We start from the raw sequence: 17,035 nt of genomic DNA, 5'->3' as shown, positions 1-17,035 counted from the left end.
GACAAACAGCTGCATGTGTGAGCAAAGTCACAAGCTGACTGTGAACCTGTCTATATTGTGGTATATCACAGTGTGACAAGCTGCAACCCTCTCATCTCTCTCAACAAGGATAAACTCTCCAGGTCACTCTCTGTGTCTGTGCTCAAGAACCAGCAATTTACTTTATTATGACATCTTCAAATCAGAGTCCTCAAGGTCCAGAGAGTTGGAAGATGGGGCTCCCATTCTGCGAACAGGCAGCCAGCCTGCAACTAGGAAATGCACGAGAAAAGCAGCAGTGCTGCAGCCCCCTGTAAGACTGAGGCCGAGACGCCAACAGGCTCAAGGGACTGGGGCCTGACCCTGAATCCTGCTGCGCATACGAGCAGGGAGCTCAAACACACCTGGGAAAAGACACAACTTTTAATCACAAGACACTTCATCTCTGAGCCACACAAGCTCAGAGTCTCAAAAAGAGCAAGAACTCAAAGGCCAATAGATGATCTTGCGGTAAGCATGTTCTAGATGTGCACTGACAGGTCACTGCCTTTAGCACAGCAATTAAGTACTACATATCATTGAATCATAGAATGGTTTGGGCTGGAAGGGAACTTGAGGATCATCTAGTTCCAACCCCTCTGCCATTGGCTGGGACATCTCCCATAAGACCAGGTTACTCAAAGCCCCATCCAACCTGGCCTTGAACACTTCCAGGGATGGAGCATCCACAACTTCTCTAGGCAACCTGTTCCAGTGCCTTACCACCCTCACAGTGAAGAATTTCTTCCGCATATCCAATCTAAATCTACCTTCTTCTAGTTTAAAACCATTACCCCTCATCCTATCACTACACTCCCTGATAAAGAGTCCCTCCCCATCTTTCCCCTTTAGGTACTGGAACACTGCTAAAAGGTGTCTCTGGAGCCTTTTCTTCTCCAGGCTGAACAACCCCAACTCTCTCAGCCTGTCTTCATAGGGGAGGTGCTCCAGCCCCGATCATCTTTGTGGCCCTCCTCTGGACTCACCCCAACAGGTCCATGTCCTCCTTCTTTTGGGGCTCCAGAGCTGGACACAGTACTCCAGGTGGGGTCTCACAAGAGCAGAGTAGAGGGGCAGAATCACCTCCCTCAACCTGCTGGCCACTCTTCTTTTGATGCAGCCCAGTCTTCATCTTCACACTCTGACCTAGCTTTAGACTTCCCCGTAAGACAGTTTCTATTCCAGAACAAACACCTTTGCAGCTTCTTGCACTCCTTACACAGCCTCTAACATTTAGTGAGAGTACCGCTATTCTTTATCCTGTAATAATATCACAGCATACGGTTATCCTAGAGGTGTAGCCCTACATGCACTACTAGACACTTAGAAAGTGGGGGTTCCAAAACAGATTCGCCACTACCGATTTTCATGGTCCTCAGATTTCCCTGCACTAAGTAAATACTGTCTCTTAACAAAATGAGGAGTTTTCTAAATCAGTCCCACAAAAGCTAGGAAAACCTCAATTACAAATATGTCTATATTAACAAGTGTGGTATACCTCATGCACTTTCTGTTATATAAGCAAAGTTAATGCATTACAGATTAACAAACTAGTAAAATTACACAACCCTAAACAAGGTTTATCTAATTTTGTTGATACATTAACCTTCAGATTAAGAGCTTGATTTCTCCACGTCAGCAATGCATTTATGCTAGGTATTACGGTAAATTCTATTGTAATAAACCTTAAACCTTTTAGAAAACAAAAAGTGTTACTTGCTTCCCGTAGATACCTACCACTATTCTCTATTGGAAGAGCTCTGGGTGGTAAATTACTCCTCTGGAAACTCTGCATGCTACCTCTTTGACACAACTAATCTGCAGAAGTGCTTTGACCCTCACAGGGAAAAAATATTCACCCTCTGCGCTTAACTTTAAGTATCCAAGCAGTATCCCAGCATTCAGTGAATTATTCATGTTTAACATAAGCAAGTATACATTAAAAGCCAAAGTTTACAGCAGGCTCAAACTTCACCAAAATATAAGATGAAGTTCTCAGATTTGAGGCTTCTCCGGGAACACCCTACTCTGTGATAAGATCACATTTTCACACTATAAACAATACACTACATCAAAAGCTATTAGGGTTAACATAGCAAGTTCAGAGAAGGTGTAGCTGAGCGTAGCTCTCATGGATTTACTCAAAGTGGAATTCACTATTATGTAATCATTTGATTGACTAAAAAATTCATTTACTGCCTTTAAAAATAGAAAGGTTTAAAGTTTGGTGCAGCTGTCCTTCAACATCTCCTTTTAACATTTTAATATGTTTTCTGTCTAACTGGACAGTTTTTACTCATCCAACCAATTGGCCAAGTGCAAAAAAGCAGAGCAATTCACATTACAGCCTTGATTGTTAGCTTCACGACGGCTGCTATTTCAAAAGTAAGCACATGCACTATCTCCACCATCTGTGAAACCCACTACACTGAAAGTTACCTTTTTCCATCTTCCTAATAAAAATATCGTCTCCATTTACAAACCAAAACTTAAAGCTTCAGAAAACATTTAGGTTTGCATCACAGGTATAACAGAAGGTTTTGGTTTCATCACTATAATATTTATCTATGCCTGGATTGCTTCTGGAAGAAATTGCTCTGTTACATGAGGAATACTAAATAACATTTGTAACTGCTCACTCATAACGAGAGCTATTTAATGAATATCTCACAGAAAACAGGATCATTATCGTACACACACACTTCTCACTTCTATTTTTCTGCAAGAAGACAAACAGATTGAAAGAGACGCAAGCTCAGTTGCCTTTGGAAATAAACTTAGTGCCAAAACCAAAAATAGGCCATTGTGTCCTCATAATTGAACCTCTCAATTGAACCCTCAGTTGTGGGTGTTTGCTTAACCAAAACCCAAACTTGCATTAGAGACATGTCAGTTAATGAAAATTGAATGCTCTACTGACTTTTGATCATAGGAGAGAAATTAGCATTAAAAGTTATTACTGCTTTAAGTTTAATCATTGGCAAAATCAGCAGAACTCATTTTAGCTGAGCAAAGCAATGTTCTGAAAACTTTGTTAAAAGGTAATTTTCAAAGTCCAATAAATGAACCTGAAATGTGAGGATGAGAGTGACAATATACGTCCAAAAGATCTAGTACATTCAGTGCTTGAAACACATGAACATTTATATTTGTTCCAAGAACATGCCAACTATCTATCAGTACTGAATTTCTAAATCTGTTGCAACATTAAGAAGCAACAAGTAAAGTTACCTATGTGCAACTAATGTGCAAACTTATACAAAAATTTCAGTAGCAACTGTTTAATAGAATAGTAAAATACAAAACTGACAATGGAACTAATGATTTTGTGTATACATCAGTGTCCTAATCAAAAAGGAAAAAAGACATCAGCATGTAGAAGGAAAATGGAGGTGTGAAGAACTTGTTAATTATGTACTATAAAGAGTTTGATGGGTTTGATGTGTGAAGTTACATATTAAAATATTATCAAATGTCTGATAATTGAAAAAACAACACAGCCAATTTTCAAGCAATAAAATTTAACAGCATCATGCAAGTAAGGCAAAAGGAAACTTGCCAATTTTTCCTTTCCCTTTTAACATGTCATTGTCTTCTTTTGCAGAAGCTCACAGTGATCCTATGTTGACACCTTTAAGGAAAAAAATGTCACATTCCAAAAATACATAGGGCATCATATGCGTGACAGATGACAATGGAACATATATTTATAATGAAGAATACAAAGCAATTCCTTGGATTTCTTCACTCTTATTCAACAATTTTGATTTTTAAATCTTATTGACATTAAATACTGCTGAATGTGCGAACCAGAGGCAGAGGTGATACTCTTAAAAAAAAAAAAAAAAAAAAAAAAAGGAAAATCAGATTAGGCTGCCCAATCTAAAAACATGCCAGCAAACATTTGGATTCTGATCTATCATACTTTGTCGCATGCTTATACAAAAAATTTATTTTTAAAATACTTTATAAAGGTGATGTATGTAGTAGTATTATTTTCCAACTCTTTCACTTATTAAGACAAATTGCATTTCTGCTATGAGACCTCTGAACAGGGAAGAACTATTTTTATTATTTGTAAGGGTTTCTAAAAATATAGTTAAGTAGTTCTCCCGTAAACATGCTGTAATGATTCTAAAGCCTTGGATTTCAGCTGCAGAAAGATTTAAGTATTGGACTTTTGCAAAAATAAAATTCCTATCGTGCTGACAGGACAAGCTCTCTTTCCTACATTACAAGATAAAAGACCACAAAGCTTTCATTCAATTAGGATGGAAATATTAACAAACACCTGTGTCAGATCAGCATCCCTTTGGTCTTTACCTCCTTCAGCTTGACTTTAGGTCAGCTCTTCTTTTAGCTATTGTTTGATCACTTTTCCTGAGCAAATGCCTACATTCACAGACAGGTAAGTTTTGTAAGTAAGGCAGGTGACTAACTCCAGAAGTGGAAGTTGCATGCCCAAGTCAGCTTCCCATTACAGCAACTGAGGAAAGGATTCACAGCTGCCAGCATGCCAAGGAGGACACCCCAGTTGGGTATGACAAAACACCATACAGACAAGAGGTACACAACCATACAACCACAATGGTTGTTCTCTCTCATCTTCCTGGACTTAGACACTAACCAGCAGCCTTTGTAGAGCCATTCGTCTCGAATGATGGTTCTCAGCCTGAAATTCTACCGAAGTTTAAATGCTTACCTCTATTCACATGCATGAGTTTCCTAGCTTCTATTTGAAACAGGGAGGAAAGGGAAAGAGTCACAGGAAATTACAAGAGCAGCCACTTTTGCATAACAGTCTAAAAGTTACTGGAGTCACCCTGGAAAGAGAAGACTTCCATCCCCATGTTCCTGCCTTCCACTGACCGGGATGGTAGGCAAACCTGGATGAAGTTAAGCTGATTAGCTGTTCAGCTAAGATTACAAAAGCAAATCAGAGAGCAAATATGACAAGAACACTGCTCCAGCACTAAAAGAGTTTTGATCCAGCTCTCAAGACTGCTTATATATTTTTCATTAAGGGCTCATTGATTAGGTGCATAGAGAACATTATGGTGGTAATTAAAAGTGAGCTAACTTTGCTTTTGTGATAAATACTTCTTGGGATTCCTAAATCAATTCATCTTAACTCCTTACCTGATGCCAAGGTTTGGCAGCGTGCAAGCTTTATTCAGAACAAACATTCCACAGTCTTCTGAAAACTATTTCTTCTCATATGGTAACAGAGGAATTGGCCCTTCAGCAGTCAATAGTATTGGTTACTGCTGAAATTTTACTCAGATTGTAGGGTTTTTGAGAAAAGATAATATTTTCTTTTTTTTTTCTGTTCTATATTCATTTCATTTCTGCTTTTTATCGCCAGCATTCTAGAACAGCTTCTGTTGTGGTTATTTTGTTTGATTTTCCTTTTTTCCTCCCAACTCTTTTGTCACTCTCTCACTTCCATCTGTTTTGAAGAGCTATGCATGAGCTTACTAAAACCTTTAAAATTTTGAGGTTTCAATTGGAACTGAAAAAGGGCAATATCAAACACAGCTTTAAAATGGAAGCAGAATAAGTCTGGGAACCACCTCTACTCTCTCATCTCATGTTCCTGTCATTAGCGCGCACACAAACCTGCACACAAGCGTGTGAGTGAATTTGCACAAGCTTACTTTGTCCCTCAGATTTTGAAGACTGATGAGATTAATAGGGAGGGAGGTATACCTCTAACACTGATTAACAAATTTGTAAAGGCTGAAATCAGATCTTGTATTCAGCTGTAGTTATATTCCAAAATATTACACAATACTTTGTGCACAAATCCTCACACCAATTACCAATAACATTCCTTAAAAGCTAGTACATAGACCTAAAATGACACACCAAGAAGGACAGTGGGCTTTAATTTCATGAGTATTAAATCAAAGCCAAATCTGGTACTGCTCACAGCAAAAGTGGGAAGTGATAGAGTACTTCTTCAATACCGATTTAATTTACAATTAGAGTTTTCCTAAATGCGATGGCTACACCCTATCTCACAAACCTCGCTTTTAACCTTAACATGTGACATAATATGAAAACTGCTGACACAAATAATTGACTGCTTTATTATAAATAAGAATACTTAAAATTATTTGTTAAATGCCTGATAAATCCACATTAAGTCTACTTTATTGATTTCAGAAAAGTTCATGTTATTTCCATAGCAATATTCCACGATCTGAGCACTTAAAAAAAATTACTTTTCTCAGTTTTAACTGTCATTGAAATATCCTTCATTTCAAAGATATCAAGAAATTATCACTATTCATTTTCAATACAAAGCCTCTTACATTTCAGCTGTCATTTTCAAAAAAATCATACTGAAAATAGTGTTTCTAAGCAGAGTTCAGTTGCAGTGTAATAAGTAATAATTTCATCAATTAGCAGTATTCAGCATCCACTGAGAGTTCTCTCACTATTATTTTATTCATAGAGTCCTTTGTGGAAGTCGCATACTAAAAAGATCCATTTATCCTTCAAGGTTTTTCATAAATGTGTCATACATCTTAGAAAACAATTGGTTATTATTCTCGCTCAATCTAAATAACTATAATAACTTCCAGGTGTAAAACCTCATTTTATACTTCCAATCTTCTTTACTCACATTATGGGTCTACATTTTTAATAACCTATTCTAACACTTCTACCTACTTTCACACATGCATTCTGGAGTTTTGCATGGATGCTAGACATGCCTGGATGGGAGGGTAGTCAGCTTATTGTTAAGAGCAGAATAGAATTCTGTTTCACAGAATGCCCTTCACAAACAAGGCAAAAACAAGACCTTAATAATGAGCTAGATGCTAGTATAGATGCTAACAGTGCAATGGCTGTAAAGAAAAATGCTGTGATTGTTAAATTCAGCAATAGGTTGCTTTCCGCGTGTATTTTTATTGCTCCTTCCCTCTAGACCCCTCCACATATTTATCAGCCCATTTCTTCTCACCCAGAAGGACATGTCCTACCTACTGTCCTTTCATCTCGAGACTGCAAAGGACTCCCTTCAGAGCACAACATTATCATTCCTTAATCAACTAATGGACATGCAATTGGGCAGTATGAGGACCTCTCTCAAGGCTGGGTAGACAGCCCTATGCAGAGCATACAGCACAACTAAACTACCCCATCTTAGGAAATAGCAGACCAAATTTTAGTGATGCATCTCCTTTGCAGCCGTCTGCTTCACTGTCTCCAAGTTGGTCAAACATTTTGACCAAGAAAACCCTGGCCAGGACAGTTCATTCAAACAGAATTTTCAAGTTAAATAAGGCCTCTCAGAACACAGCTAACAAAATCACAACAAAGAACCAAGGAAAGCGTGCAGCAATACATTAATAAATAAACTAGGTACCACAACAACCCATCTGAAAATGGCACAGAGTCCAATCTCCATAATAAATATAAACCTAATGACATTGCTCATATGACTAATACTTGAAAGAAGTGCAGCTTTCCATTTTTCCACCTCATTTCTACATTCTCAAAGTGGTGTGCACAGGTATATCTATTAAAAAAACTGCATACACTGGCAAGACATGTAAATCAGACAGTTTGGCTGCTTGGACACTTCTCTCTTTAATTACATATATAATTGTTTTTGAACATGAAATTAAAATGTCGGAAGGCATCATGATTGCCTTTAACTGATGACTACCACCCCATCTAAATGGAAATATTTAGATTCAACACCCAGATATCTTTTTAATTAGCTTTCAAATGAAGTCACAGGCAAGCATGTCTGCCTTCTCCCATTTGCACTGTTGGTGTCAAGTTGAACTGGAAAGGCCAACCATTTCAATGAACTAAAATAAACGTAATTTTAAGGTCAAGTCACTTGTAACACTTCAGGCAGCAAATGTCATACTGAAAATAAAATTGAACCTTGGCTTGAGCAGAGATGAAAGGTTTGGCATTTCAAGGACTTCCTTGTGTTTATCACTTTAAATTTACAAATAAAATACCAGTATCACATGTATTGATATTTATCATACTAATAAAGCTTTCTGAAATTATATGTTTAAATACCAGAAACATCTTTAAAAAAAATATATATATTTTTTTATAGGTGGGCTTACCCTAATTTTAAATGGTGAAGTCCCTGCAAGACCTAAAAACACTCAAAATTCCACAGTGGCTTAGTGAGGCATCTCTGACCACGGTAAGAAACCAGATGTTTCATAACAAGGCCTAAGTATTTTGACAGAGGGCAGAAGTGAAATTGCCCAAGTCAGTCCACAGCATAAACAACCAGCATGTTGAAAAAGTGGGTTATTTCATTTGCTCTGAGACTACACATCAAAGGTATGGATGTATTTCTCCCCATCCCCAGCCTGAGTGGCAAGACCCAAGTACTGGCCATCTAAGGTTGACATTCTATGGCTATTCGACAGAGCTAGTCACCTCCCACCGCTCACAATGCGTGCTAATACATTGACAGCTGAGGAATTAAAACATCTTATGGCTTTGACTAAGGCCTACAACTTTTTACTGTGGAACCTCCATTTATCCTAAGCCCTTCACAAATGCACTTATGGGTTTGATATAGACATGCTAGTCATCCAGATAATGCATTTCCAAGGGGAATAAACCCCTCTTCTGCTGTAAGGCAGTTAGAGAAGGTTACGCAGTGACTTCTGAGCTGTATCAAGGACAGAGCACAGATCAGAATTGCTTCACAAAGAGATTCTTGCATTCTTCCTGTTAGCAAGGAAAACTGGACCCCTTTGGTGTAAATCTGGGCTGAGAATGGTAACTCTACAACAACTCCTGTGCAACCTGCTGCAGGTAAACATGCTCTGGCAGAGGGGTTGGACTAGATGATCTCCAGAGGTCCCTTCCAACCCTGACCATTCTGTGATTCTGTAACTTAACTGGGTAATAGCTTATGAATTTGATAATATTAAGAAAAACTCCTATACATATCTTGATTAAACAAGATGGTATTTCATCCTCACTGTGTCTTCTAACTTTTGTTGTTGCTTTTGGTTTTTTCTAATGACGTTTAAAGAAGCTTGCCCACTTGAATCCTATGTTCTTTGCCATCTGCAACAACAAAAGAGATTCAGGTATTTCTTATAGTTGTAAGAGTATACAAGCAGGAAAAAAAGGAATTTAAAGTTAAACTTACAACCCTGTATGAAACACCTGTTATTTCATAAAAGAATACACCTGGCCAATTTGAAGGCAAAATGTTCTTCTTATTTCTAACAAGCATTATTATAAGAAGAAAACCAGAGAATTTAGTTCATTTCCTCCACTTCTTTACCTGCTTTCTTCCCCAGTCCCAATTTGACCTGGATATATATGATTTTTTTACATATATACACATTTTGAATTATGACATTGCGCTTGAACTGCATACAGACCAAGACAACAAAATGCCCACCAAGATCTGTGTAGCCAACCTCTGTTGGCAGATTTCACAAACTGATGCTCCACACATGTAAAGATGCCAGAGATTTATGTTGTGCTGATCTGCAAGAAGAATTCTGCCCTTGGTATACAAATGACAGCAGATGAAAATAAAAAGACTTTGAATAACGAGCCCACACAAACGCCACCCTCTGAGCTTCTGATACGACATTTATGGCCAAAGGTTTCCTAATCCCAAATGTTTGATTTCTTTGCCAAATCACATACTTGCCGAAGTCTCATATAAAGGCACAAATCCTGCTCTTCTCAAAGGCGAAGACACAGGGCAGGGAGCAGAGTGTGTAACACTGTACTGATGAAATAAAAAAGGAATAGAAATCATATGCTAATAAGAGGAGGGAGGTTGCCAGGCAACCAGGGAGGGAGAGAAAGCTGTTTTTGATTTGAACTCTGTGCTGTCAAAGGGTTAGCGTAGCCAGAACAAACAGGACGCGTTCAATCCAGCTTGTCTGCAGCCACCAGGAATTTCAGCATTTCTCAACATTTTAAGTAGAATTGTGCTCCCAACTCAGTGCCAGCTACGTTTGTGTTCCCTGGGTCATTTCACTGACACTGGCATAGGATAGGATGGACAGTAGATTTTTAAAACACATCCATCTGAAAAGCAGCAGCATGTACCTTCAGTTAGCACAAACTGCACCATGCTCATAGACTGGCTTGTAGGATCGAGACAGCTGTGTAACTTGGGTCCAAGCAAATCCCAGTCCACCAGATAGAGCCACACCTCTCTCGGCTGCACTGAAAACTGTGCGAGTTCTGCCCTGCTGCTAAGACCGCACCCCTTCAAATGCCTCTCAAAAGTCTGCCCTGCCTCACTGCACTCTTGCCACATCTCATGGGCTAAATCCTGCCTTACAGATCTCAGCTTCCTATATCAACATGTAGATTTACTTTCTTAAAAGTAACACCAAGCAGAGGAAAAAATAAAATTCAAGTCCAGTCTACACCATAAAATCACCATGAAATCCATTTACATAACGAAAAGGAAAATGAATTTCAGTTCCTTCTTGTTTTCAGACTTGTTAACTGCAGTGACAACTGTTGTTAAATCTCTCAACAGCCTGTGTTTCTCGTAAGTCCCAACCATGAGAAAAGGTGGAAGTAGCTGGTCTTATTTTAAAGACCTTACAAAAAAGAATAAAATTTTTAAAATGTGGAAAAAAATGGAAGATGAATTCACAAGTAACATTAAAACCCAAAGGTCAAAGGAAAATGAAAAGCACAAGAGTTGGGTGGGTTTTTTTTTCCCCAATATCATTATTTTGGATGACTTGACTGAATTTCAGTGCTACAGTTTAGCACACTATCAGCACTGGAGGCAAGACTATACATAACTCTTTCAGCATCAACAGGATTTGCATATACAACATGAAAAGATAAAATGTTTCATACCGAAGTCTTTCCTTCCTATTTGCCAGACCAGGTTTTAACCTGATGAGTAAATCATACTGTTCAGTTCTCCAAGACAGACATGATAATTGTGGTCTATAATCTTCCACAAGGTCTTAATAATCATGCTATAAATGCTGTTCCACTCAGCTAAGACTTCACCAAAATAAAACAACCAAAACAATGAAAGGCCTTGAGAAACTCATTAAACAAAAACAGCTTAACAGGAAGTTTTGTTTCCTCACTGATTGCTCGTCGACCGTAGGAAGACACAGCCGTCAATCTGGAACAGCCATCTGATCGTCATAGCAAGCTATAAAGCAATAACTTAAAAAAATACTACATATTAAAGCTTCGTTACAGAACTTCAAACAACTACAAGACAGAGACACTGTAATAATTGGGGGCTTTTTAAAATAAAAGTTTAGCCTAGATCAAAGAAAGCTAGCTTCAGCTATTTATTCACATAACCTTTGCCTGACAGTTTTGCGAGCCACGTTAACTAGTTGGATTCCCCGCTATCTTGCTGGATATTTCCTGTATTTTTACACTATTCTTTAATTTTCAATCCTTGCCCTCCTTCTCCCTTTAGAGGACATTGAGCTTAGCCCTCAGATGTACCTTTAAGGCACCACCTTTGCTAACTGCAGTCTTTCACTGTTCTAAGTCCATTGGTACTGGGAGAAGAATAAACCTGATATGGGAAACTTGCTTACCTTGCTGTCATAGCCTGCTTAGTAGCACCCACTAAGTATATATTCCAGGGAAAGACGAACCGTTGCTGCTATCAAAGGTGCTACTTTAAGCTGTATGGAAACTGTAGGTTGTACAATAAAACTTCCTTGAGACTTAGGGGCACTTCCCAGGTGACCCCTTGCATGCAGCAGGGAGTATGGCACAAGAAGTCCTGTTCCCCCTCCTACCCAATCCAGCGCTGACTGCATCTTTGGTGAGCTGCTCGAACAGGCTATAACCTCGTTCCACCTTCATTAGCAGCCTTCAGAAAGCAGTATATATCTTGCCGCTGAAGAAACTCAACACACAGCTGCCTGGTATGCACTGAGGAACTCCTGGAGCCTCCTGTGTCCTCACTAAAGTCAGCACCCAATGGGTACAGTCTGACCCTTAAGAAACACACCTCTTCACTCTGAAGTTAATGTAGTTTGTAAAGCTTTTGTCTTAAATAGGTGACAGCAACTTATTTATACCTGTGGATTACACCACCACAGAAATAAGAGTACAGTGCACAAGCACAGCAACTGCTAGCTTTCTAAAGTAGCACCAAATAAAGGTACAGGGATTAATTTTATAATAACTTTTCAAACAAAGAGATGAGATTTAAGAGCCATCTATATTTTCTAAAGCTAAACGAAGAAAAAGCTTGACGCAGTTACAATGACAATGTTCATTATCTTATATGTGAAAGCAGCACAAATCTACCTTGGTAATTCTCAGACAATTCCCAGATTGCTATTTCAGAACACAGTTCTAGCCCTTCACACCTTTCCTTTTATTCCCACAAATCAGGCATCAGTGCTAACATCTGGTACCCCGCTGCTGGCCCAGCAAGGAATTACCCATTCATCAATACCCAACTCCCATTTAAACATATGCAATAGAAGATTCAGAAGGAAGGTTAGATCTGTGAAGTGTCAACATACTCTCTACCTACTGCAAGAACAAGAATGCTGTTTCATACTAAGGTCTGTTGGTGGGTCGGTGCTAATTTATTGTCAATGTTTTAGGTTTGTAACAACAGTGTGGCAAAGCATCTCTGCTCTGCTAAGAAGCCCTTACCAAAGGAGGCTGGGACTCCTACTCTCGCTACTTGTAGACTGGATGGCAAAGAGCTAGAAAGCATCCACCAACCAAACATCACTAAATGAGATGACTAGAGGGACTGCAGAGAAAGACTGGAATGCAGTCAGGAAAACACAGCACACAGAGAACAATATTAAGTAATGTCATTCAAGGTCATGTCATCCTGCATGAACTCAAGAAACTGAGTTAAGATTCTAATCAGCACTGCACAGTTTTGCCATTCATTAATTTCTGAGTACTTGATCCGACAACTTTAATTCTTTAAAGAACCCTGAAGTTTCCAATAGATATATTTACATATGTTTTACACACAATGATAGTAAGGAATCAGCTTAAAAAAGAAAAAAAAAAAAGGAAGACAAACCAAGGAACACTTTCTGTCCCAGAGTATCACTGGGAAATGTATGTATGAAGCCTGTAAACACTACCTGGAGTTTGAATGTACATTTAACATACAGTTTCATATTATAAGTTAGAAAGGGAATGCTGTCCTCATACTGTAGATTTTAAAATTTCTTATAAAGATCTAGAGATGCAATAAATAAAAAGCCAAGACAAGTCCTTGCATCATGCATCCAAGGTAGGTACTTTCACCCATAGCTATTTTGAAACGTGCTTTCTTTGCTTTTGCTTAGTTTTTGAACCAAAGAAATAATCTCAGAACATTCTGATAGACTTGATCAGATTTCACCTCCCTCTCAAAAAAAACCCACACCAACATTTTTTGGAGAAGACCCTATATTTTAATCACAACACTCCTAGTCTTCCACAACATGGAAAGCAGACTTTTAGAACAAGATTATCTATGTAATTCCTTCATCTTCTTTAGTTAGGCCAAAAGATTTCAGGGACAGGATGCCCAGGAGCTGAAGCTGCTGGCTAAGACAAGCAAGGGGGATGAGACTCCTCAGGGACAGCTTCCTGGAATTTTTCTTTTATTAAATAAGTCGGAGGATTGGCTGCGATTCTAGCTACTTCTAGTACTGATTCTTGGCTCCTCTTTAACCATTGACATCAGTCTTTTTATCTAGCGTTAACTATTGATAGAGTAGTACCAAGACTCCAAAGGTCATATTTAATATTTTAATTGCATGAACTATGTTGTGTGAGATGCTAACCATTGAGATATGTTTAATGAAATCATTCATTCAGGTTTTATACTGTAGCCAAGAAAGTGATCAAAATATTCAAGTTGTGCTGCAAGTGCTCATGTTGATAGACTCCTCCACTCAAATATTCTCAGAAATGTGGTTGTTATCTACAGTGATACAGGCTTAGCTAACACGCACTCTCCCCTACTTAAAAGAAAAAGATAAAATGTTTTTATTTAAAATACACTACTATTTTTTACCCCAAAAAAGTCCCATGCAGGGGAAAAAAAAAAAAAGAAAAAAACAACAACAAAAACCCCAGAGCACTGCAATTAGACTATCAGTAATTATTGATATATTCATCTGGGAGACAAATCATACAGTGACTAAATTTATTCAAACAGATGGGGAAAGGACAATACATTTGGTTAGCAGTAGATTGCCTTGATTTCCTTGCTAATTTAAATGAGCGCTGAAAACAAAAACACAGGAAGATACTGACCAAAGTTTCTATTTTCAACCTGAGAGCAAAGCAAACACAAGTCTTTTTCAAAAACCCATCAGTTAGTCTTCTAAATCATGTAGTACAGCATACTATTATCAACACACATTCCTACAATAATATATTGTTCTTTGAATCCAAGTCATACATACCTAGAAACACAAAACAATGTAATTTCAGAACTATTTTGCATTAAAAATTTGAGGAAAGTACTCAAAAAAACCTGTATTGCCAAAATCAAACTTTTCTAAGAGAAAAAATGAACTTCAACACATGAAGAAAAATCCCAGATTGGTTGCTCTGAAAACACTGAGCTGGTAAAAGACAGACAGTACTGATTTCATACCACAGTGCCTCCCTAACTGCCAGGAAGACTTCTACAATAGTTTGTTTTTCCCACCCATTCCATGTTTCAGTTTTATCAGAGTATCTGTAAGACAATTTCTGGACATTAGTCATGGTTTGAGCAGCAGCTCAGTTAGGAAATGGACTGGACACAAAAACTCAGTATGGGAACTGATGACAAAATTCAGTCACAACTGGCCTAGAGGTGTATTCAAGCTGCTGCAGTGCACATTTATGTATTATGGCTGGGCCCTCAATAAGCTGCAATATCCCACCCTAACCTAATATTTTAAACTTCAATGCATACCACAGCAAAAAGTTGTGTCAGGCTGGAACAAGACTTGCCAAACTACAAGTTGGTTTATCGTCACTTTGTTTTTACTAGACTCTAAAAGAGCTGAAGCTCACAGCCATGTGCAAGGTCCTGTGAAGGGGGGGAGAAAGGTACCATGAGTCCGACCATGCGATCTGGCAAACATCAGCAGGAGTTCACCGTGTTACACCTCACTAGCCTTGGTCCCACTCCACCTCACCTCCGCCTCACACCAGGCCACGTCCAAACCCTACTTCCAACCTACAGCAAGGAACGTCACGCAAAAACATTAAGTGCCACAGGTACTGGAAGCCACTTGCAGCGAGGGTGCTACTCCTGCCATCCTGCTCAGCATTCCACGCAACTCTCTAACTCCCAGGACACGCAGTGCGGTATGTCAGCTCAGCTTGGCCCATAGCGGGACAGTGAAGAACTGAGGGGCCCACACACCTCCGGCGGCCCAAAGGCAGCTGCGGGCCACTGAGGCCAAGGCCGCGAGGCGCTGTGAGAGGGCCCGGCCTGGCAGCCTGAGAGGCCCATGAGGCCGCCCAAGGCCACTTCAGGCCACGGCCCCCGAGCCCCGCAGGAGCCCTGCCAGGGCCAGGGCGGTGAGACCGCACCACAGGACACGGGGCTCGCCCCGGCCCAGCCCTCGACTTCGCCGGCGGGGAATGACAGGAGGCGGCGCGCAGAAGGGGAGGCGCCGGGCGCCGCCCCCTCACAGCCCTCGGCCGCGGGGCGGCCCCGCTCACCGGGGCGAGGGAGGGGGACCGGGGGCCAGAGCGCCGCCACCGCCCCGGCGGCCACCCCCGACGAGGGCTGCGGCTGCCCGGCCGGCAGGCCAGCCCCCGGGGCCGCCCGCGGTCGATCCCGCGGCGGGGCGGCACGGCACGGCGGAGCGGGGCCCCGGTGGCCGCTGGCGGGCAGCGGCAACAGCGGCGAGGCACTTCCTCACGCGGCCAAACTTTGCCGGGCGCTCCCGGCCCGGGCGCCGCCGCCAGGCAGAGCCCCCTCCCCGCTAGCGACAGCCGCACATCCCGGCAGGGCGAGTGGGTACCTCAATGTCCACCGGGTCCCGGCTCAGCACACGAGCCATGGTGTCCGCACCGCCACCGCCTTCCCCCGGCTCCCCGCAGTCCCAGAGTGGAGCGGAGCGGAGCGCGGAAGGAGGCGGAGCCGCCAGCCCGGACAGCAACGCCCAAGTGGGCGGGCGCCCCCCGCGCCGCGCCGGGCCGGGGCCGGGGCCGCCCCGCCGGGAAGAGCCGCGCCGGGTCAGGGGCGGCCCGGCGGGGTGAGGGGAGCGGTGTCCCAGCGGGGACGGGAGCGTTCCCGGCCCGCCGCCTCCGCCTCGACGCGGTGAGGGCTGGCGCCGCTTTACCTCATCCCCGCGGCGGGCGCCAGCGGTCAGCGAGGGGAGAGGACGCGGCTCGGTAGAAACCCTCCACGGGGGCTTCATGGCACCGCTCCCCCCGCGGGGAAACGGCCCCGCGGCCGCAGCCCTCACACGGCGCGGCCGCGGCACGGCCGCAGCCCAAAAGGCAGGTGCCCCCGGGCCCAGACTGGCCTCCCTGAGGTGCCGCAGCACCCCCGGCCGGAGCCCGAGGGCGTTCGCCCCGGGTCTCGGTCCCCTTGCCCACCACAGCCTCCTTCGCCATCGTCCTCCCCATTCCCTGTGGGTGGAAGGGGAGGCACGGAGAGGGCCAAACCTCGCCCTGGTTGGTTTTCCACATCGTGAAAATCCCACGAGAGGAGCCCGCACGCCAGGGCTGCCGCCAACACCACCGTGCCCAGGGACACAGCCCCTCTTCTGCCCGGGGGCAGAGAGGGAGGACCCGTCCCGGGGTTACACAGGCACCTTCCCAGCATTATTGACCCGGGCTGTCCCCAAACCTTCACGCTGCTCCCCACTGGGACAGCCAGCCGTCCCTCACCCTGCGACCCCTCTGGAGGATCCCCCCTGCGGAAGCCATCCCTCCACAGGGAGTGCCATGAAGGCAAGCAGGGCAGGTCACACAGCCTCTGTGCTCTCTTATTTCTTAACAGACACCGTGATTGTTTACTACGGCAAACACAACATTTATGGTATCATTGAAACAA

The 17,035-nt window shown here is 42.2% G+C and overlaps 1 protein-coding gene across 2 annotated transcripts in view; it reads right to left on the bottom strand.

Annotated features, from left to right (window-relative positions):
• Positions 1 to 16,034, bottom strand: part of DPYD (dihydropyrimidine dehydrogenase) — a gene marked incomplete at its 5' end in the record, with an annotated part of 377,500 nt that extends 361,466 nt beyond the window's left edge. For both annotated transcript variants that reach the window (XM_082483319.1, XM_082483320.1), the window contains one exon: positions 15,996 to 16,034. In XM_082483319.1, coding sequence (XP_082339445.1) covers positions 15,996 to 16,034 — 39 coding nt within the window. The remainder of the gene's footprint in view (positions 1 to 15,995) is intronic.
• Between the last annotated feature and the right edge of the window lie 1,001 nt (positions 16,035 to 17,035).

Source organism: Vanellus vanellus, assembly GCF_965231255.1.
Source record: "Vanellus vanellus genome assembly, chromosome: 5".
NCBI lineage: Eukaryota > Metazoa > Chordata > Aves > Charadriiformes > Charadriidae > Vanellus > Vanellus vanellus.
The sequence above is the reverse complement of the archived record's forward strand: the minus strand, read 5'-3'. Positions and strand labels throughout refer to the sequence as shown.